We start from the raw sequence: 22,303 nt of genomic DNA, 5'->3' as shown, positions 1-22,303 counted from the left end.
ATCCAGCCTCTATTTCCCCAAAGTTTATTCTGAACTTGCAGTAACAAAATTTTTGTATAAAATTATCCATCTGTGCAGATCATTTTATTCTGCTACAGTCTAAGGGACAATACCACTCTTAAGAGCAAACAGAAGATCTAGTTCTCCTCCTAAGGGCACAGTTCCTTTCTCGGGAGAAAGAAATAAGCCAAGCATCTGCTTTTCCTTGTGTTTCCAGCTGCTGTTTAACCCACAAATGTTGCCATTTCTGTCCTCCTATAACACAGGACTGACAACACATCTTACTCAGCAGGTGATGGTGAGAATCCACTGAGGTAAATTGCAAACCTGCTGGAACAGAGCCTGACATGTAGTAAATGTTCAGGAAATACCAGCCAGTGCTTTCAATGCTATTTAATCTGGAGTAAAGCTTCTGAAATTAGGGTATCCAAGTACTTCAAAGTAATAATGATGGTCTCAGGTATTAATTTTCATTACAATTGCATTGCACTGCATTGTTCTTTTTGTGTGATTCAGATTGCATCAAGTGAGTGTGATAATACTGGTTACCTTGTGCTACTTGAAAGTCTTTGATTATAAATGTCTTTAATTAATAAAATAGGGAAAATAAACTTGAGTAAAATAAGATTTTTTAATATGAAAGAACAAACTAATAAATGGAGCCAGGCAGATTAGTTTTCGAAACAGGCTCCATAGGAGACAAAACGTTAAAGTAATTCTTGGTGACACCTCTCAGGAGGGAAGGGCGGGTTCGTGGAACCCGCCCTTCCCTCCTACCAGGGGACAATCATGCACAGGATGTCCACCATGTGCCAGGATTCGAATCCTCACCATGACTCGAGGAAAGATGTTACCCATTTCACAAAGGAACTCTCAGAACAGATCCAAAGGCAGATTCATCTAGCCACCTCCAGGGCCTAGGCTTTTTCTACAAGGAGACATGATCCCAAAGGAGACATCACTGCTTGTTTTACCGCACTTGGTGATTTCCTGTCCTCAGACTGTGCTTTCTTCTCATACGTGGGTGACATGGGGCCAGGCCTGAACTTAGCAGGAATTCTGACAAATTTGGACCTGTCTGCAGGAAAGACTACCAGAGTCTGTTGATGTGAAGGTTTCATCCCAAGGAAAGACAGAATTGGGGCAACTAGTGTGGCCAGGAACTGAGCTTTCATCATTAGCAACCAAGAGAGGAGAGAGTGTTGTTGCCGCTCAGACTGGTCCTTGGTCTAGCCCTCCACGGACACCTATCTGATGCTTATAGAAAGGGAGCTTGAACAAATCTGAAAGAACCATCATAAAATCTGAAAGAATCCTTCATCCAACGTCCTGTGAGAGCAAAATAATCCCTAGTAGGTCTATTATGTTCCCCTGCCTCGAGACTCAGGCATTAGACTTAGCACTGCCTGCACGCCCCCCGCGCCCCGGGGGAGCCGTATCACCTTGTGTGATCCAGCACCTGTCCCTCCCCAGGTGTGCACCTCACCTCAGTGAGCACTTCCCCCCAAGTCCCCAGGAGCCCTCGAGGCAGACACTTGTGTGGGTCAGTGGCCAGTCTGCAGCAGTCTCCTGTGACCCTGCACCAGCTGCAGGGCCAGGTGCTGGGCCCTATGCTCCTGTGACAAGTCAGGCCTCAGACACCCAGGGGCCCAGGTTGGACATCCCTTTGCTCCCACTTGCTCATTTTGTTCCCAGTACAACGGCTCACAGTGAGAGGCTGTGAGGAAACAAGGCCCTTCTGGGAGGTCGAGGCCAGCACCAGCTGTAGGGGGACTCCAGCTCCATAGCCTTTCATAGCATGTGGGGGCAACATGACCAAGAATGTGCACGTCTGCTGCAGAGGACACGGTCAACACCCGGGAAAGACAAACTTACAGGCTAAGCAGTCATGATGAAGAAGAGCTTGTGAGACATACACAAAACTCGGAAGATGGGTTAAGTATAGCTAACTAGTTAGTTACCTGTGAGACATATTCCATACAGATAAAATAAGTAGAACACATGTGTGCTAAACAGCGAGGATGGATGGGAAGACCGAGGAGGCACGTGAAGCTCCAAATACACATTATACACTGTGTGACACGCTGGCACTCCAAACACTACAACACACTCAAACACATTTATGTTTTTACCAAATATTTTACTAAGTACCACAATACAGTAAAATGCAGCCAAGGTACCAAAACTCACTAGATATGCATGAAGTACATGAGGTACGCAGTAGTCATGAGTTTTAAATTGGTCACTGTTTTTAAAATGCACCAGATGTGGTAAGACATGCAGACACAGAAGTGACTGTCGTGAAGGAAGGCATTTTTATACTCACAAATCCCTAGAAACAAGCATACCGGGCCCCATGGGAAAGCACCAAGGTGAGTTAGGAGGGAGAATGAGCGAGGAGGAAGCATGAGTGGGAGGCTTTATTGTGTTTTTCCTAGAAAGAAACAGGCAAGGCAGGATAGGCAAACTGAGCAGGCAGAGGATTGGAGAGTTTGAGTCATGTGGGCAGGCTCTGGGCTACAGGAGCAAGCCCTCATTTTCCAGCAGCAGTCCCTCCCCAGGTTTGCCAGGCCCCAAAATGTCAAAGCATCATGCAATACAGAAAAGGAAAAAAACATGACTGATTCGGCCACCTGTTGGTGACACCACTCTGGCTCCAGCCCGCCAGGGAAAGTCTCCGGCGATTCCACGGGTAACTGCTGAGCACAGCTATGGCCAGGCAAGCTCGTCCTGCATCCCTCCGCAGTAGAGTGAATGTCGACTTCAAACATCTTGCATTTGCTGAGCCGCCTTGCCCATCCTCAGCTCTGGTCCCCACAACCCCCCCATCAGTGGGGTGAGCTGCTGCGGCAGAGAGACAATGGGATCCTCCGTGAAGCTAACGCGGCTTAGATTTCAGGGCCCTCACTCCCCAGGCCCCTAGAGCTCCCGGTGGGGAGGGAATCTGGGCTGCTGCCCCGATGAACACTGCATAACTGTGTGGTCCTTCCACCCTACCTGTACCCCATCCTGTGTGTTACCCCATCTCATCCTCCTTGCTTCAGGCTGTGTGTTTTCAAATGATTCAATACACTGTGTCTCAACTTGGTCTGTGAGCTCTGTTCCTTGGCCTGGGGAAGCTGGCTTAGAGGCAACCATGGGTCAAGGTTGCCTTCCCCTCCCCTGGCTGGTTCGCAAAAGTGAGGTTTGGGCCAAGAGACAGCCTTCAGTTTGCCATCATCCATGACTGCCAGTGTGCAGGTTACAGGGCCTGAAGTCTATACAGTATGAAAGTCAGTGTGTATCTAAAATGAGAAAAGGAAGTTAAAGCAAATTACGGTAAGTCCCCTACATATGCACGAGTTCCATTCCGAGAGCATGTTCATAAGTCCAATTTGTTTGTGGGTCCACCAATGTTAGCCTAGGCACCCAACTAACACAATCAGCTATGTGCCGCTGTTTTTACGCTTGCTTCCGGACATCTTGGGCTTGAAATAAAGATACTGGGACTTCCCTGGTGGCACAGTGGTTAGGAATCTGCCTGCCAATGCAGGGGACACAGGTTTGATTCCTGGTACAGGAAGATCCTACATGCCGTGGAGTAGCTAAGCCCATGCGCCACAACTACTGAGCCTGTGCTCTAGAACCCGCTAGCCACAACTTCTGAGCCCATGTGCCACAGCTACTGAAGTCCGTGCACCCAGAAGCCCGTGCTCCACAACAGGGGAAGCCACCTCAATGAAGCATAGCCCCCAACTAGATAAAGCCCGCACGCAGCAACGAAGACCCAACACAGCTAAAAATAAATAATTAATTAAAAAATAAAAATAAAAAATAGATACTGTACTACCGTACTCTATACAGTACCGTAAGTAAAGTACACAAAAGCGCAACCACTTGTAGCAGATGCACGCTCGTGACAATGTACACCAGACACATGAACTAACTTACATGACTGGACATGTGAACACACGTTCACATCTTTGCAAGTTCACAACTTGAAGGTTCGTACGTAGGAAAATTACTATACTGGCGTCTTGGAGATTCTGGCTGTTTAGTTTTTGTTTTGTTTTTCAGACCTCTTTAGTCAGTTTACCAGAAATGCTTGCACGGAAAATCTCCCTGACCACCACCCACTTCCTTGCCCACCTGGACCCTGGGGCCGGATGCTTGCACTTGTTGCTTGAATGGGAGAGGACAGGAATCGTGCATTCTAGCCCCGGCCCTGACACACAGGACAAGTTCACTTCCTTTCTCTGAGGCCCAGGTGGCTCCTCTGTAAAAGGAGGGTATTGCCGGTCCCCACAGTCACTTTCTACTGGTTTGGTGCAACACGCTTAGGCAGCTTTGGCACAGGCTCAGGAAAGGGCCAGCCTGGCCCAGGAGGTGGGCCTAGGAGAGATAAGCAGAGGTGACCCAGTGCCCCAGCAAGGCCTTTCCCCACAACTCCCACCCCTCCAAGATGCTCCCCGAGCTGCAGGCCTAAGAATCTCCTGGGAAGCTTGAAACATATTTCCTTAGGCTTCACTTCTCCATAGTCTGAGTCAACAGACTCGATGGAGCCCAAGAATAAGCACTTCTAACCAACACCACACTTGGTTCTGACTCAGGTGCCAGCCAACAGCTCTTAAAGGAACACGGGTCTAAGGACAGATGGGGGGGTGGGGGGGGGGGTGGGGGGCGGGTTTCTCACCAGCAGACATAAGAAGCTTCCTCCACGAACCTATCTGGGCTTTGTCATCTCAAGTCAAGTAGTGTGGGCCTCCAAGGAAGGACAAGCGTTCTTGAGCACCTCTCTGTACCTTTATATCATCTCACATAATCCTCACAGCTGGGAGAGAAAGTGAGGTTCAGAGGAGTAAAACTAACTGGCCTTTGCTAAAGCAAAGAGCCTGGAGACAAACTCAAGTCTCCTCTGAAGCCTGTGCTCTTTCTCATGCGTCAGGTGCTCTGGGAGAAATGGAGAACGTGTTTACAGCCCTTGCTCTGTGCCAGGCCCTTTCCTGTACATTTCTTCATGTAGTCCTCATCTAGCCTGTGCAGATGTTACTATCCACCTTTTAGAGATGGAGAACTGGGACTCGGGAAGACTGAACAGCTTTCCCTCGGTCGAACAGCTGTCAAGAGGCAAGCAGGTTCGCAAGCCCGTCTGTGAGCCCATCCCATTTTCTCCACGTGCGTCCCGCCCTCCAGCTCTGCCGCTTGGCTCTCTCCAGCACTCGCTTGCAATTTTGCTGATGCCGACAGTCTTCCCTAAGGCCGCATGTACAGCCTGGCAAAGTCAGAGACTCACCGCTTCCCACACTGTCGGTCCCCACGGTGCTGCACTGCCAAAGCATGGAAGGCAGCCAGGAGACCCCACACCATCTGTGAGATGCCAGTTAGTAAGCGGCCTATCAGTAACAGAGCTTCAGGGGTGGACCGGGGACCTGCTGGACTCGAAAGCTGTATCAGTCTGACCTTATGGAACTGTCATCATCTATCCTTGCACAGTGCTTATTGGGTCTGTCCCCAACACCTCTGTCAGGCCATCTGCAAAAAAGTTTGGCTTGAATGGCGATAAAGCAATAAAGATCACTCTTTACTTATCCATCATGTATCTTCCTTTCTTCTCTAAAATTCTCTCTTTAGAGAATCAGGGTTCTCTAAAACTCCCACTTTATTTAGATATTCAACTCTCTGAAATGTTGACCTTATTCCCTGGGCCAGAGGTCAATCCTGATAATCTTAGCCATTATTGGTAACCCCATTCCCCTTCTGGCCATTGAGACATGAGGGAAGTCTGCTGGGGGGATTCTGAGAAAGTCTTTCTCCCTCTTATGAAGAGGATTGGAAGATACAGTCCTCCTCTTCTTTTGGGTGCTCTCATACTTAGAAGATACAGAGGAACTGCTGTAGCCATTTTACATCTAATAGCCTAAAAATAGAGCCACTACACCAAGAGAGCAGAGCACAGAGATAGAAAAACTTGGGTCTTTAATTCTTTAGTGAGCTGCTGATCACACAACCTAGGATTGGTCTCCCTGTGGGTTTCTTATGAGATAATGTCCTTGTCAGCCACTTCGAATTGAGTTCCTGTTGTTGAAGCCAAAAGCATCCTAACCCATCCATCCAAACAGCCCAGGGGTCTATCTGGCTTTGGGCACAGCTTTATCCTACCTTCTTACCTAAGCTCATATGATGTGTTGGGACCCAGTTTCTCCCCATTTCTCAGCAACACCTCCTCAGTACTGGCTCCAGCCTCAGGCAGGCCCTCTCCTCCAGGTGTTACTGTGGCTACAGCAGGGATGGGCTATAGGTGTTCTCATTTGCAGCCAGCAGAAAAGAGCCTGTGTACCGAAGTCTGCTCTGACTAGACCCATTGGGAAAACTTGCCCATCTCTGACCCAAACACCACAACCACAAAACAGAATATGTTGATTGGTTTAAGGCAGAATCTCAAACAGGGATATGTGTTAGAACCGACCAGAGCATTTTTTTAATACATATTACTAAGTGAAAGAAACCAATCTCAAAAGGCTATATACCATATGATTCCAGCTATATGATGTTGTGGAAAAGATAAAACTATAGATACACTAAAAAGATCAATGGTTGTCAGGAGTTTGGGGGTGGGGAGGGGGAGGAAAGGATGAATAGACAAAGCTTAGAGGTTTTTAGGGCAGTGAAACAGCTCTGAATAATACTATAATGGTGGATACATGCTCTTAAATTATACATTTGTCAACCCACAGAATGCACAGAACCAAGAGTGAACCCTAATGCTGTAACTGAGCAGGACCCTACAGGGCCTTGCCCCATGTCCACTGCTTTAGCTACTCTCTGAAGTATGCACATTTCCTGAGTTGTTTTACAGATGTGAAACCCCCCACCGTCACCAAATAGAAGATGTTAATAGAAGATGATGCCCAGGAGCACGGGGGGGGGGGGGGGGGGGGTACCCAGGCCTCCTGCAGTCAAGGAATCATAATTTAAACCCCAGTGACACCACGCTGTTCCCTCACCATCAACCAAGCAGAGAATCATGTACAAGCTGGTCACATACCCTGTGACCCTGTTCCCTCACCTGGCCTTTAAAAACGCTTTGCTGAAACCCTTTGGGAAGTTCGGGGTTTTGAGGGGCATGAGCCCTGCAATCTCCTTGCACAGCCCTGCAATAAACCTTTCTCTGCTCCAAACCCCAACATTTCAGTTTGCTTGGCCTCACTGGGCCTCATCGTCTGTTCGGCCCCAACATGGCATTTGTCTGGGCGCATGCACTCTGGGTAATAATGATGTGGGGTCATCCGCTGTAACGAACAGTCCACTCTGGGAGGAGATGTGGAAACGGGGGAAGTTATGCACGAGTGGGAGCAGGGAAGGGATATGTGGGAACTCTGTACTTTCTGCTCAGTTTTGCTGTGAACCTAAAACTGCTCTGAAAAGTAAAGTCTACTAAAAAACAAATAAAAAACCTGTGCCGAGGCCCTACTCATAATAATTATACCAGACTCTGCAGGGGTGGAGTCCAGTGCCTTCTAACTCCTCAGGTGAATCGGGATTGAGAACCACTGGTAAAGCCAATCAGAGCCCATCCCTAATGGCTGAGACTGAGGGGAGGACGTGGTTCCTATTGGGCAGCATGAGAAATGGATGCTGAGCAGCAACAAGCGTGTGCCCATGAGAGATGAAGGCAGCTGTCAGGGACAATCAACCCAGCTGGATTCCTATCCCATCAGCTGACAGCTGCAGAGTTAAGCAAGACTGTGTCCCCCACTGTCACCATGTAGCTAACAGGCTTCTGTTTCGAAGATGGAGATAACTATCCTGAACTACAAGTACAGAATTTGTTTCCAAGAGGAAGAACGGGTCTTGCATTCCTCCACACCTCTTCCCACCCCCCAGATCCTCTTAGGGTGAACACAGGGACTGGGAGCGATAGTCAGGGACTCTAATAGGAAAACAGAAGGGCTGTAAATCCGATTGCCCTCTCGAGGTATCCAACTTGTAGCAATGGCTTCTTATTAACCTTATTCTAACTGAAGGTATAATAGAATTAAATCATTAGTTCTGACCTCATGAAATCCCTGCTTGTGGTTTCCAATTTAATATCACTTTCCGGGGTCCATAGATCTGCCTTAAAACAAAGAATGAGACCGTAAGCAGCTCCACCCAGCCTTGGAGGGCTGGGGTCAGGGACCTTGCAGCAAGGGGGCAGTGGGGCTGGAGGCAGGAAATGGGGTTCCAGGCCTCCATTACTTACTGATCCCAGGATTCTTAGAAGGGCCAAATGAGACATTACACAAGAAGGCATTTTATAAATTGCCCTTATGTAAAACAGAGCATTATTTAAAAATCTAGTATATGAAGATGTGCATTTTTTAAAAATTAGTTGTTTGCCACACAAAAGAATTCCTCATTTTACAAAAGTGTTTACCTGAGAGTCATTTGAATGATAAGCTCTCTGTTCTTTTCAAATGATCAATCAACAAATGTTGCTGGGAAAATTGGCTATCTTTACACAGAATAGAATGAAGTTGGACCTTTACTTTATGCCATTGTCAAAGAGAAACGAAGCCAGACATTGGATAAAGAGATGAAAACACTTTATTCAGTTACTACTGACAATAAGGGAAAGAGTTGAGCTCTATCCTGAATTGGGCAGAGGTGACTGAGCATTTTAAAGGGAGAATGGCAGTGGCAGTAGCAGCGGTTGGGGGCGCAAGTGACAAATGACAAAGGGTTTGTCACTGCAATTGTGATTGGTCAGTGTGACTTGGCCAGCTGTGCCTGCTCGCTGGCAATTATTGGAGTTAGGAGTCTATCCTCCCATAGGGACTGGGAGACAGAGCCCTACCCTTCCCGATAATAACATTTCAAAGGAATGGCTCTCAGGTCCTTGAGAAAGATACTCAGTTGTGTCCACAAATACTAGCAGGTATCTGAAATTCCCTGTGGCTTGAGGCGTTTGAGTAAAATCTATTTGCCAGTCCTCGGTGGGGTAGGTTCATCTGTGCTGAGTCCCCATCTGGGGAGATCTGACAGCAGTCTTTGGGTTATTTTTAGCACAAATCGCGCAATTTTGAGTGACTTGCAGGATGGCCCTTTGCAGGCTAGGACCCATTATATATTTTTGAATCTGTTGTAAGGTGGCATCTCTCCCGTAATGGGTACTATTATGAATGTGCTGCAGCACAGTGTCCAAATGGGCCTCAGGAATCAAAACAATTCCTTGTGCACAACATTTCCAGCCGGGCAAGGTGTGGTCAAGAGTGAATGCCCACTCCTTGGCCCTCTCCTTGGCCTTTTCTGAATACACTGGCTGGTATTTTGATGTCAATCTGTAGAATTGACCCTATCGTGGCTTGAAAATCCCCTTCCTTTGCTGCTTTCTTTGCGGCTTGGTCAGCTAACTGCTCGCCTATTTATTATATGAGTTTCACCCTTGTGGTGTCCTGGGCAGTGCATTATGGCCACTTGTGAAGGCTTGTAGACTGCTTCTAATAGTGACAGGGTTTCAGAAGCATGTTTTATGTCTTCATTGTTTGAAGTGAGGGGTCCCCTTTCTTTCCAGATTGCGCCGTGAGCATGCACCACGGAAAATGCACAGCAAGAGTCTGTGTGTATATTTACTCGCTTGCCTTCAGTGAGCATTAAGGCTCTTGTCAGGGAAATAATCTCTGCCTTCTGAGCTGAGCTCCCTGGGGGAAGGGCTTTGCTTCAACAGTCTCTCTGAGGGTTAGCACCGCATACCCAGCGCTTCGCCTACCCTGGTCCACAAAGCTGATTTCATCAGTGAACAGTTCCATATCCAGCTCAGCCAAGAGTTGGTCCATTAAATCCAGTCTGCTAGAGTACACCAGCTCAGTAACACGTAAGCTGTCATGCTCTGGGGATTGTGCAGCATCAATCAGGGGCAATGTGGCTGGATTTAAGGCTGAAGAGGCCCGAAGTCTGGTACTGGGGTTGTCTAGGAGAATGGCTTGGTATTTTCTTATTCTCCCAGAAGTCAGCCAATAGCCCCCTTTTTGTTCCAGTAAAGAAAGGACTTGGTGAGGGACATGCACAGTAATGGGTTATTCCAGGATAAACTTCTCAACTTCCTGAAATATGTCACAAGTCGCTCCTACTGCTCGAAGGCAAGGGGGCCATCCCTTAACAGTCTGTTCTAGTTGTTTTGAGAAGTAGATAACAGGTTGAGGGATGTTCCCCAGAGTTTGAATTAACACCCTGAGACTTATGCCTTGTCTCTCATGGATGTACACTTCTAATTGATTCCCATAAGTAGGGGAACAGGAGGCAGTGAATATGTTGGTGGCATGGGGGCAGTCAGAACAACTGCTGGTGCAGTCTGCTTGTCCAGTGGGGGAGCCAGGTTGGCTGTAGTGGGGTTTAAGTTTTGAAACAACATGTCCTCACTCTCACATTCTCTCTCTCCCTCTTATAGAACAAGTTTTCCCTTGGTTTTACTTTCAGACTGATGTACCATAAAACAGCAGCCATCTGACTTCTTTTCCTCCTGATGCAATGCATAAATGCTTCTACATATGGAATCTCATCATTTTTACCTACTCTTTCACAAAACAATTCTAATTGCAAGATTGTATAATAATTAAGTGAGCCATTCAAGGGCCATCACTCTCCTGATGCTAACATATATTGGGGCCACATACTATTACAATAGAATATCATATCTTTCTTAGTCATAGGCCCACTGCTATATTTTGCCCATTTATTTAGGACATGCCCCAAAGGGTTTCCGTAGGGACAGGTGGAGTTCATATTGTTATGTATGATAATGATATGTTCAAGAACAACAAAACACAAAAAGTACAAATTCCAACACCAAAGACACAGATTCCATTATGAATGGATACAAAACAAAAGCAAATGAACCAGTTCACAATTCAGGTAAAGTTCAATAACAATTTCCCTCTTCAACAGGGTACCCCAATCAAATGAACAAATTGGCTTTTCCTTTAAAGGAAAAGCCCAAATTGAGAGGGGGAAATGTTCCCAGTTGTACACACCAGCATGACTTACCCTACTAGCCCTTTGGCTCCCAAATGTTGATTCCTTGCTCCAACTTCCAAGCACTGGGACAGCTAGTGCTGCTTCAGGGAATTTTCAAGGGAAGAGCCTCAGAACAAGTGGTCCCAGCAGCTGCTAGGGCCTTACCTGAAGATTCCCCAACCAGAGCCAGCTGACCTCGAGCAACAAACCTCCTGGCTGACTCACCAAAAAGTTGTTACTGAGCCCAAGCTTGTTCTGCTCACTGCATCACAGGCCAATAAATCAGGAGATGAGTTGTTGGAACAAGGAATAATGATTTTAATTGGAAAGCTAGCAGACTGAGAAGATGGCAGACTGGAGTCTCAAAGAAACATCTTACCTCAGTCTGAATTCGGGCTCCTTTTATATACAAGAGGGAAAGGGGAGGAGCCCACTGTGGCACTGACCAATGGCTAAGCAGGCCCACTAATGGTCACTGGTTGATAGTTGCTCACTAACAGTTGCTTGCTTGGGGGAGAGGCCACTGTGGCACTGAACAATGGCTGAGTGGGGCTGCTATAGCTCACACCTGCCTTGCTGCTATTAACACCCTGAGCAGAAAGTTGCAACACCAGAAAATGGCCTGGTGTGAAGAAGTACTGGGCCACTCCAGCAACATTGTCCTCCAGCTCTCAGCAGAGTGAGGCACACAAGTGACAGAGACTGTGGTGGCCACATGGAGGTGGTTGATGTGCCCATTACTGGGATTGCTGTCTGAGGCAGCAGGAGCAATGGGTTCAGCCCGCCACTGGCTTCACCAGTCAGTTAATGACTGATGAGGCAGCCCAGGAGCTGGTGACCCCTGAGCAGAGCTCCCACCTGCCCACCTGTGCAGTGGGTAGGCAGTGGGCATGGGGCCAGTCCTTTGGGCTAGGCCCAGCCCTCACACAGAGAGGAGCAGTGGATCTGCCCCCGCCCCAACTGTGCACAGGCCAGCACCAGGGAGGAAGGAGGGAAGGGGCCATCACACTTTGGGTTCAGCAATGGAGGCCACAATTACACCATGAGCACATAGCCCCGGGTCTCCTGGAGCCTAAGAACTGATAACAGGTTAACCCCTGTGACACTGCCCTTCTACCTCACCATCAGCCAATCAGAGAACTGTGCACAAGCTGATCAAACACCTGGTGACCCCCCTCACTCATCTTGCTTTTAAAAGTACTTTGCTGAAACTCTTCAGGGAGCTTGGGGCTTTTTAAGGCATGAGCCACCTCATCTCATTGCATGGCCTTGCAATAAATCTTTCTCTGCTCCAAACTATGATGTTTCAGTTTGTTTGGCCTCACTGTGCTTCAGGCATACAAACTTGTGCTAACATTCTGAGGTCATCCTAGCAACATGGGTCCCCCTTTTGCACATGGCCAGTGCTGTCTCTGCAAAATAACTAAAGGTTTCATTAATCAACAACCTGTTTTAAGGAAGCAAAATCAGTTTAAGCAGGTCAATGTTTTATGTGCTGTTTCAATAACAAGTGGTGAGGAATTCAAGAAATTGGAACACTTGTGCTGTTAGTAGGACTGTAAAATGGTTCAGCCACTATGGAAACAGTATGGCTGTTCCTCAAAAAATTAAACATAGAATTACTATATGATCCAGCAATTCCACTTCTGGTTATTTACCCCCCAAAAATTAGAAGCTGGTTCTTAGAGAGGTATTTGTATGCCCATGTGCATAGCAGCATTATTTACAATAGCCAAAGGTGGAAGAAACCCAAGTGTCCATGACAAAAAAGCAAAATGTGGTATGTATATACAATGGGATATTATTCGGCCTTAGAAAGGAAGGAAATTCTGATATATGCTATAACATAGATAACTTAGAAGACTTTATGCTAAGTGAAATAAGCCAAGTGCAAAAAAGACAAATACTGTGTGTTTCCTTTTTTATGATATACCTAGAATTGTCAAATGCATAGAAACAGAAAGTAGAACCATGGTTGCAGGGGCTTAGGAGGGAGGGTGTAAGAATTGAACTTTGGTCAGCTCACCTACCATGCAGCAAAGTCAGTTTACTGACACTGGGTTGTGGCGAAGCAAAGTACAGCATTTACTGCAGGCACCAAGCAAGGAAAATGAGCAGCTCATGCTCAAAAGACCTGAAATCCCTGATGACTTTCAGCAAAGGGTTTTTTAAGGCAGCATTTGGGGTAAGAGCTGCAGAGTGCATGATTTTCTTTTGATTGATTGGTGGCGAGGTAACAGGATAATGTTTCCGCAATTTTAATCATCAGCCTTCTGGTTCCAACCAGTTTGGGGTCTAGTGCTTGTGCTCAGCATGTAGTCGCCATCCTCCAGCTGGGTGGGGTCTCAGTTCCTACAGAACAACTCTGCAGATGTGTGTCAGATTGTTATGTCTTATAAGTCAGATCGTTATGCAGGAACTAGGACTCTGTTTTATCACTGAACTATTGTCATTACTTTTCTTACTTAACTGCTTTTCCTTTGTTTCTGTGTTCCCTCCCTTCCCCAATTAGTGACCGCTTGTGCCTGCTCTCTGGAGCTCAGGGAAGGCCTAGGAGACTAAAGCCTTTTTTCTACAGACAAGAAACAGGGGACATGGAGGAGCTTTTGTACTGGGAAGGCCCTGCAGGATACTGCTAGATTTCAAGGGGAGATTGGAAAGTTGTTGTTTAATGGGTACAGAGTTTCGGTTTTGCAAGATGAAAAGTGTTCTAGAGATAGGTGGTGGTGATAGTTACACAACAATGTGAATGTACTTAATGCCACTAAAAAATGGCTAAGCTGGTAAATTCTATGTGTATTTTACCACAATTAGAAAATATTTTTGAAATGATTCAAATCACATAGCGGTTATCAGAAATACAGTGTGGAATAAATGTAAATAAAGGAAGTCTCCCTGTACTCATACAAATCATATTATGGGGGTAGGGAGGCATCTTAAATCTTACCTCTCTTCCTTGATGGGAGAAGGTTGCCTCATATGCCTAAACCTGGCCCTCTATACATCCCTTGGAGCCCCTTAGCAGAGCAAAATCTCTGGAACTCTCAGCAAGTTGGCTTACTAGTGAGCTCCTCCTCTTGGGCTCCTCAGTAGTAACCCAAATTTGCAGCCTCCCTCCCCCTCTCTTTCAGAGGGTAAAGTAAATCAAGATCTCTCTTGAGGACTTTGCTGGAGGTCTAGTGTTAAGACTCCTTGCTTCCACAACAGGAGGCACGGGTTTGATCCCTGATTGGGAAACTAGACCCCACAGGCTGCACTATACAGCATGGCAAAAAAAAAAGAAAGAAAGAAAGAAAGAAATCTCTCTTGAACAATCTCTGAAACCAAGCAGGATACTTTTTGTACCCTATTGGGCACAAAAGCCTTGCCCTGTCCCCTGTTTCTTATTTGGAGAAAAAAAGGCTTCAGCCTCCTAGACCTTCCCTGAGTTCCAAAGGCAGATTCAAACAGTTACTAATCAGGGAAGTGAGGGAATGCAGAAACAAAGGAAAGGCAGTCAAAGACCAAAAGTGCAGCAATAAAGCAGGGTCCTACTTCCTCAAGAGATATACATGACAATTTATCTTTGAGTTCTACAGGAACAAAGGCCTCTACCCAGGTGGAGGACGGTAACTTCAGGCTGAGCAGAAGACTCCTGGAACCCCACCCGGTTACCTCACCACCAACCAATCAGAAGAAAGTCACACACCCTACAGCCCTCATCCCAAATGTTGCCTTTAAAAACTCTTCCCCTGGGACCTCCCTGGTGGCGCAGTGACTGCACTTCCAATGCAGGGGGCCCGGGTTCAATCCCTGGTGAGGGAACTAGATCCTACATGCCTCAACTAAGAAGCCCGCATGCGACCGCTAAGCAGTCTGCATGCTGCCGTGAAGATCCTGAGTGCCACAACTAAGACCCCGAGCAGCCTAAATAAATAAATAATAAAATAAAAATAATAAAATCTCTTTTCAGAGTTCAGAGCTTCTCCGGAGGCTGACATCCTTCTCCATGGAGACACTGATGGGTGGGGGGACAGGGCTCTTTCTCCCTCACCAGCCCCCTCCTTCAGGATCCCAAGTCTACCATGGCAGACTGTGTGGGCATGCCAGGCCCTGGGTCCTCTGGTTAGTGGTAAGCCAGAATCCTGCTGATCAGAGCTTTTTTTTTTATCGCAGGCCACAGGCTGGCTGGATCTATTTAATCTGGACATAACCTTTTATTATTCCTTCAAGATCAGAAGAAATCTAAACCATATTAAGGGGAATTCCCTGGCAGTCCAGTGGTTAGGACTCAGCACTCTCACTGCCAGGACCCTGGGTTCGATCCCTGGTCAGGGAACTAAGATCCCATGAGCCACATCGTGCAGCCAAAAACAATAACAAAAAATAAACTAAAATAAACCACATTAGGAAAGGAAGTAATTCCTCACATAGCAAGTTGCCTCACTTTATAATTGGAGTCAATGGGCTCCCAAAATTGTGGAGAGTAGCCTTCGGTGTCTTTCCTCTTCTATCTGGAATAGAAAAAGAGCTACCTTTGATGGCAGCTCTGTTACTTGAGGAAAAGCTCTGAACTAATGACATTCTCCTTTTGGGAAGAGAGATTTTCCATACGAAAAGTTTACCAGTTTCCCTCAAGTGCTTTCACTTGTTCTTTAACTCAATAAGCACACCTCCCATGTACCAGACATTTATCAAATAAAATTTTCTATTTACAAAGATCCTCCAGCATCACAGCATTTCTTATCTATAAATTGTACTGAACTTGAAATAAGAAATCCCTGTTTTGCTATTAGAGTTTAGTACAACCTCTCTGAGCCTCGCAGTTCTTTTTAAAAGCAATGAGACTGCCTGCCTTGCCATATTCACAAGACTGCGTACAGATCACCTGAGAACTGCAGATGAACATGGGAGTAATGACACTGTTATAAAGAAAAAGGTTTACCGTTAAAGAGGAAGAAAGGAAGCAAGACTGAAAGCCCAAGCCAACTTTTTAAGGCAAAAGCAGTCTAGAAACCCCATCTCAAGGTGTCCAGGGTACAGAATTGGTGAGGATATTTTCTCTCTGGATGCCCACCTCAGGGCTTACACATGATGACAGCCACTAACTCAAAATGAATATCTCCACCATGGTGTCCGCGCATGTCCATGGTCCATTCTAATGCAAACAACACAGCCCCTAGCCCACCCCCACTGCCATTTCAGGGAAGCAGTTTAGGCTTCTCTTAACCAGGGGCTTGGATGAGGGGTGGACCCATTGATCCAAAGAGAGCTAGATTCTAGACTGGCTGGCCGTCTGTGGAGTAGCCTGGCTTCATCCCCAGGAACCATGGTAATTACCTGCCAATCAGATCATGTCCTTCAGATCTGGCCAGGAGAATACAGAACAGTTGGCTGTTAGTGGTGGATATGATGGGAAGGGGCTCAGGAGAAGTAGAGGGAGAAGCCTGTCCCAAAACTGCCTCATGACCTATGGTCTTCTGGCTCCTCACAGCAAACATTTTTCCCCTTGAAGTGCCCTGAGGCAGAGCTATCTTACAGAAATCCTGGGGTTAGAAAAGCCTGGGCAAGAGACAACTAAAACTAAAAGAGCTTCACTTAAGTGAAGTCCCAACCCTACTTACCTGCTCTGGCCAAGAGACATGTTTCTGAAACATCAGCACCAGAAAACACTCAGCTAAAAATGGCTGAATAGTAAGGCACTGCATTTCTTTTTATTGGTTTTCTGTTCAAAGGACGATGGATATAGGAGGAAGACCGAGTCGCAAGCTGGCACTACTCCAACCCCAGGGGATCAGAAGTTAAAACTGTCACCATGAAATACTGTAAAATTCCAGGGGAGGGGGGAGCGGAGAAGGGTATAATGGGGGAAGAGACCACCAGCAGGTACTCCATTCCTAACACCCTGAGGTAGCATCCACACCCCAAGGCCATGTTTCTGCTGAATTTGGGCCTTGGCAGGAGATACCCGCTGGTATATCAGCCCAGCAAATCTAGTAGAGGCTACCACTCTCTTGGCCTGGGAGGAATGCGTTAGACTCAGTTGCCGGGGGCGCCAATCACAGGCAGACAGCATTACCAAAAATGTAAGGCTTTGTGTGGCTACCTAAGAGTGAAAATAGGAAAACAAAGGACACACATTAAGCCACCACAATAAATTCTCTAAGCTAAACATTTACATTATGCCATGTGCTTATATTATACACAGAGCTGACACGGGTGTGTGTGCGCACATGCACGTGTGTGTGTGTGTTGGTGGAAATGTGTCCAACACAAACCCAGGCAGAGTCTAGGCGAATTTCCTTAGCCTCGTGGAGAGGAAGGATTGCAGAGGCCATGGACTGTCAGTCAAAAGCAAAAAGGCACAGCTACATTCAAATTAAGGATCAGAAAGAATTACCTCTGCTTTAGTTTGGCTCTTTCCTTTCGGAAAGAAATAAACCCAGGAAACATTAAATAGTTGCAATTTCTTACATATTATTCAACAGCACCTCTGTTCCAGTATTTGAGGATTCAGCTATTTGGTATTCTTCTAATGGTTTCTCCTTTTTTGGCCTCTTAGTATCAACCTATCCAAGCAAGGAAGATTCCATTGGGCTGCTCCCTATGGAACAGCTTTTAATTCGGGCATCTTGGGATCCCTGATCCAATCTGCTGTAAGGCAAGATAGGCAGACTGGTTTCCTTATAAGGATGGATGCTGGCTATGAGGCTTAATGGCTTTTCTGGTGAAAATGTATTCCCCTATCACAACCCTGTAGAATAATTTAAGCTGTCTGGATGATGCCAGGAATAAAGAAATTAGTAAAAGTACAAATTACAACTAACCTCAATTACAGAGAATTCTGTCCTGTGGGGCACCTCCCTTCCTGGCCCCAGCTTTCTGGCCTATGCCTGTTTTTCCTGCTGTTCTCAGTTTCCTAGATTTCAGTCTCGGGATCCCTCATCACTCTTACCACTGCAATGAACTAAACAGGTGATGATCCTCCACATCCCGCTTCCCCAAAGACTGATTCTCTAGGTCAAGGGCATGGGGATGAGGCAGGAGGTGGATGGGGACCCCCAGGGTGAACAGTTGGAGTTTGTTCCCTGTGGACCGATACTCCAGAAAGAAAACAGCAGGACAACGGAGAGAGGAGGCTGGGCCCTGCCCAGATAAAAGATAAGAGACCACATATTTCTCATTCTTGAAGGCAAGGAGACCTTGGCGACTACAATGTGCAGAAAGGCTCCTCGGAGGTCAAAAGGGAGGGGGCCCACAACCACCCATAGGCCTCTTGGCTAGAATCCACCTTGGCTATGAGATGCGTGTGCACACATGGGAGGACCCTGAGATAAACCAAATAGGGACTCAGAACCAGGCAAAGCAAGATGATTGGCCAAAGGAAACCCATAAGAAATGCCCCGTAAAAGTGATTCAAACTAGCATGAGGGCAGAACTCTGTCTTGGAGTCTGCTGGTGTGCCTATCCACACATACCCTTTTTCCTAATAAACACTTTACTATTTCACTACTTTCCATCTCTAGATGGAAATTCATTTCTACACAGCTGACAGGCTTGCCACTGGCCACTGGTCCCTACTGGTCTACAGGCTAGGGATTCAGCACTCTCACTGCCGAGGCCTGACTTCAGCCTCTTGCCAGGAACGGAAACCCTGCTTCAAGTGGCTGCAGGCAGAGGCCTCCTGAGATCAGGGACACCCCTGGAAGGCTTCAGGAGCTCCCCAGAGACATCAGCAACTGCAAGTGAAGAACCCGGAGGCCCACTGCTCAGTGTTTCCAGCTTGCCAGTTTAAAGGGAGGTTTTGGCAGGGCAGGCTGGGAGGGGAGGACTACAGGCTGGGTAGTGCTCTGCAAGTAGCCAGGGAGAGGCATTTAGACCAGGTTAATAAACACCTTGACTGCTATGGCTCTTTCAGTGTATTTAAGCACTTTCACTTCTAATATTTTACTTTCATCTTCACAGGCCTGTCGCTGCAGAGTATCATTAGCAAGTTTTTATTGATGAGGAAAAGGAAGTTAAAGACCCACCCAAGAGTCTCCCGGATTCTTCTCCCTTTGCATTTTTATCTGCAGCACAATTTTCAAACTCCCACATACAGCCCCCAGGCCTTGCTTCTCATGTTGGTTTCCACGAGCTCATAAACGCCTGTAAACAAAAGATCAAAGCGGAGTTCGCTCACGTTGATGTGAGGTGAAGACCTCAAGCATCCCTCTTTGAAAGAAAAAAAAAAAATTAATCCCAGAGGGCCTGGCTCCAACTGAAGGTCCCTGCCGTGCCCACCTTCTTTCCAGGGGGTGTTTAGGGAGAGACAATGGCCCTGGCTGGCAGCAACCGCCAGAGAACGCACAAGGGCCAGAGGGACCCAGGGCCTCTACGGCGACTGCCTTCCAGCTCTGTTACTGAATCGAGGCCCTGGCCCGATTGAAACAAAAGGACGGAGCCAGTTCACATCGCTAAAACCTCAACACAGAGATGCTTGGTTTCTAATACATGCCCCCCCCCCCCCAAAAAAAAAACCCTGTGTTCTTTCATTCAAATAAAAGTGCGTTTATTTTCATCTCTTGCCTTTACTAAACGAAACAAAACGAAAGCTCTGGGGGCGGAGCGGGGGGCGGGCGGGGCAGGGCAGGGTTCCCGGCAGCCGCAGCCTAGTCGCCGGCCTGCGCGCGGTCCAGCACCAGCAGCGGGATCTCCTCCAGCCTCTCGGGCCGCTCCCCGCGCCGCAGGTAGCACCGCCTCCACGCCGCCAGCCTCTGCAGCAGCCTCCGCAGGCTCCCGGGGCCCCAGCGGCCGCGCTCCTGGGCCGCCGGCCCGGGCCACGTGTAGCGGGCCTTCTTCCTGCGCGCACCGCGGGCCGCGCCCCGCCGGAAGAACCGCCGCCAGCACCAGCAGCCCGAGCAGGAGCCGCCGTCGCCGGCCGCGCACCGCCCCACGGCCTCGGGCTCCGCGCACGGCGGGCCATCCCGCTTCAGGTGCGCCATCCTCTCCAGCAGCCTGTGCCGCGTGCCGTCGCGCCGGGGGCCGCTGAACCGCGCCTCCGCCATGCCGGGCCCAGGCCTCTCCTGCGAGTCCGAGGCTCGGGAACCCAAGGGCCAGACGGCTTGGAGGTGGCCTCAGGACTCGAAGGGCCTCTCGAGTCCTTTCTGCCGCGTCCTGTAGTGCGCCCCGCGGCCTTCCCCAGTAGGCGTTGCCAAGGAGACCAGAACGCTGACCCCACAATGCCCGGCAGAGGCCTCCCCTCCGGGTAGCGGGTACCGAGCGCAAACCGCAAGCCCCAGCAAGTGAGGAGACACCAGGATCCAGAGTCCCAAATGATTCCTCGGTCCATCAGTAAGCCGGCCGAATTCACTGCTGAGTGATCTTCAGTTAAGGCCTCAGACAGGCCCGAAGGGACCTAGGAGGTTCCTGAGGGCCAAAGCCACGTTTACTGTATTAGACATCGACCCAGAAGGTGGCTGCACAACCTTCACCGATCAAGGCTTGGATTTCAGTCCCAGGCTTGTGTTGCCCTGGAGGCTTCCAATATTTTGTGAGCTGGTTTCAGGTGTTCTGTATTTTTCGGCCAGCAGGGAACCAGAGTTTCAGGAAAGCGCTCAAAACCTGATTTTCTTCATCCGGCCTCACCTAAACGCCTCTTCCCTTGTAGGATTATGATTGGTTTTTTGGTGGTGTTTTGATTTTTTTTTTTTTCCAGTAATTTTTTTCTGATGGCAAACAAGATTTTTGTGGAATTTTTGAAAAAGAAACATAAAAAAGAAGACATCTTTTTTTCCTGCTTCTTTGTATACTTTTTCACACTTGTTAATTTTGTCAAATTCAAGTAAGGAAAAGCTAAAATAATAGCTACCATGTCGCATGCTTATTATGGGCTAAGTACTCTACCTAACATTTTGCATAATTTTTCTAGTTTACTTTGTGGCCCACTGACAAGTGAGCAGCCTCAGGAGTGAGTCCGCTTGAGTTTAAATCCTGGGCCAGTTACTAGCTTTAACTTTGGTCAAGTTACTTAACCTCTCAGTACCTCAGTGTATTCATCTGTAAAACTGACATAATAACAGTCCTACCTCTCTGGGAATTGTGAAAATTAAATAAGATACATAAAGCATTTAGCATACACTAGGCGGATAGTAAATGCATGAGTCATTTATACAGTCCTCACAACAACTCGAAGTGCTTCCCAGATGAAAAATTCCCACTTTGCTGATTGAAAAAACTAAAGCCTGGACAAGTAAAATCATTTACCTGAGATAACATCGCTTGTAAGTTAAGAAGACATGATTTGAACCCCTGATTCTTTGAACCCAGGTAGTAAATGACTCTGCTGCTGTTGCGCTTTCAACTATTCACCCTACCAGTACAGCGTCCCTTCTTCTGGGACGTTTATCCTCCAAAATGTCCACAGTCAATAGGAATAAGCATTTAATATCTGTGGAGCCTTTTAGATTAAAACAAACAAACAAACCCATAAACAAAATGGGGGGGGGGTTGTGTAAGAGAAGCTATCCAGTCCTTATTTCTAGCAATTTTTAAAATTTCCAATCATCTTGTCAGGAGCCTTTCAGTTCCCATCACCCCTGAGTACACTCTAACAGTAAGTGTCCTTCGTGTGCCCCTCACCTTGGTGTGACCACATGAGGCCAACCCCCACAAGCCATTCTCCTTTAAGAACTGCTTTATGTTTTATTTGCTCCTTCCCCAACTCTACACAGGTGCCTGCTTGTATTCAGGCTGTCTGTGCTTCCTGCCACCCGAATCAAAGAGTAAGCACAAGGTAAGTCTTGGCAGATATGGCTAATAATGAAACAATAAGCCCTAACTTGGACAGACTGTTTACATGGACAGGTGCAAGGAAGAGGCTGCCAAAGATGCCAGCTCCCCACAGCCGTGCACAGAGCAGCATTGAAACAAGAAGGGCCAGATGACAGCAACGCAAATGGAGGGACACCCTGTTGCTGAGGAGCTGACGTCATGCTGCAGCTAGTTTACAGCCTGCAACTGTGCCCAAGAGCAGGGAGGACAAGGCAGAAAGTCTCATGCATCATAGGGACCTGAAAGAGGATGAGAAACTATCTCACAACAGCCCCCTAGGAAGATAGGAGACAAGTAGAACATGGGCTTGCAGCTCCTTACAAGTCCCACATGCCCTTATGCTCCAGGAAGATTACAGGGTGTTCTGCCAAGATTTAGCTTCAGCTGCAATTCAAGCCTGGCCTCTGTGGCCTCTGTGGATGTGAACGAGGTCCCCAGGGCACCGTGACAGAGCCATTCCCCTGCACAAACCAACTCGCGTGCTTCTTGAATCTTTTTCTGGCTATTAAGGGCTGAATTGTGTCCCTCCAAAATTCATATG

The 22,303-nt window shown here is 47.5% G+C and overlaps 1 protein-coding gene across 1 annotated transcript; it reads right to left on the bottom strand.

The window, feature by feature from the left end:
- Positions 1–19,523: 19,523 nt before the first annotated feature.
- On the bottom strand, positions 19,524–20,848 carry C3H1orf202 (chromosome 3 C1orf202 homolog). Its single transcript, XM_057727201.1, is given in 1 exon segment — positions 19,524–20,848. A coding segment is annotated over 1 exon segment (474 nt). The 5' UTR covers positions 19,998–20,848.
- Positions 20,849–22,303: the final 1,455 nt, after the last annotated feature.

Source organism: Hippopotamus amphibius, chromosome 3 (assembly GCF_030028045.1).
Source record: "Hippopotamus amphibius kiboko isolate mHipAmp2 chromosome 3, mHipAmp2.hap2, whole genome shotgun sequence".
Taxonomy (NCBI): Eukaryota; Metazoa; Chordata; class Mammalia; order Artiodactyla; family Hippopotamidae; genus Hippopotamus; species Hippopotamus amphibius.
Note: the sequence above shows the minus strand (reverse complement) of the source record. Positions and strands in the feature narration are given on the sequence as shown.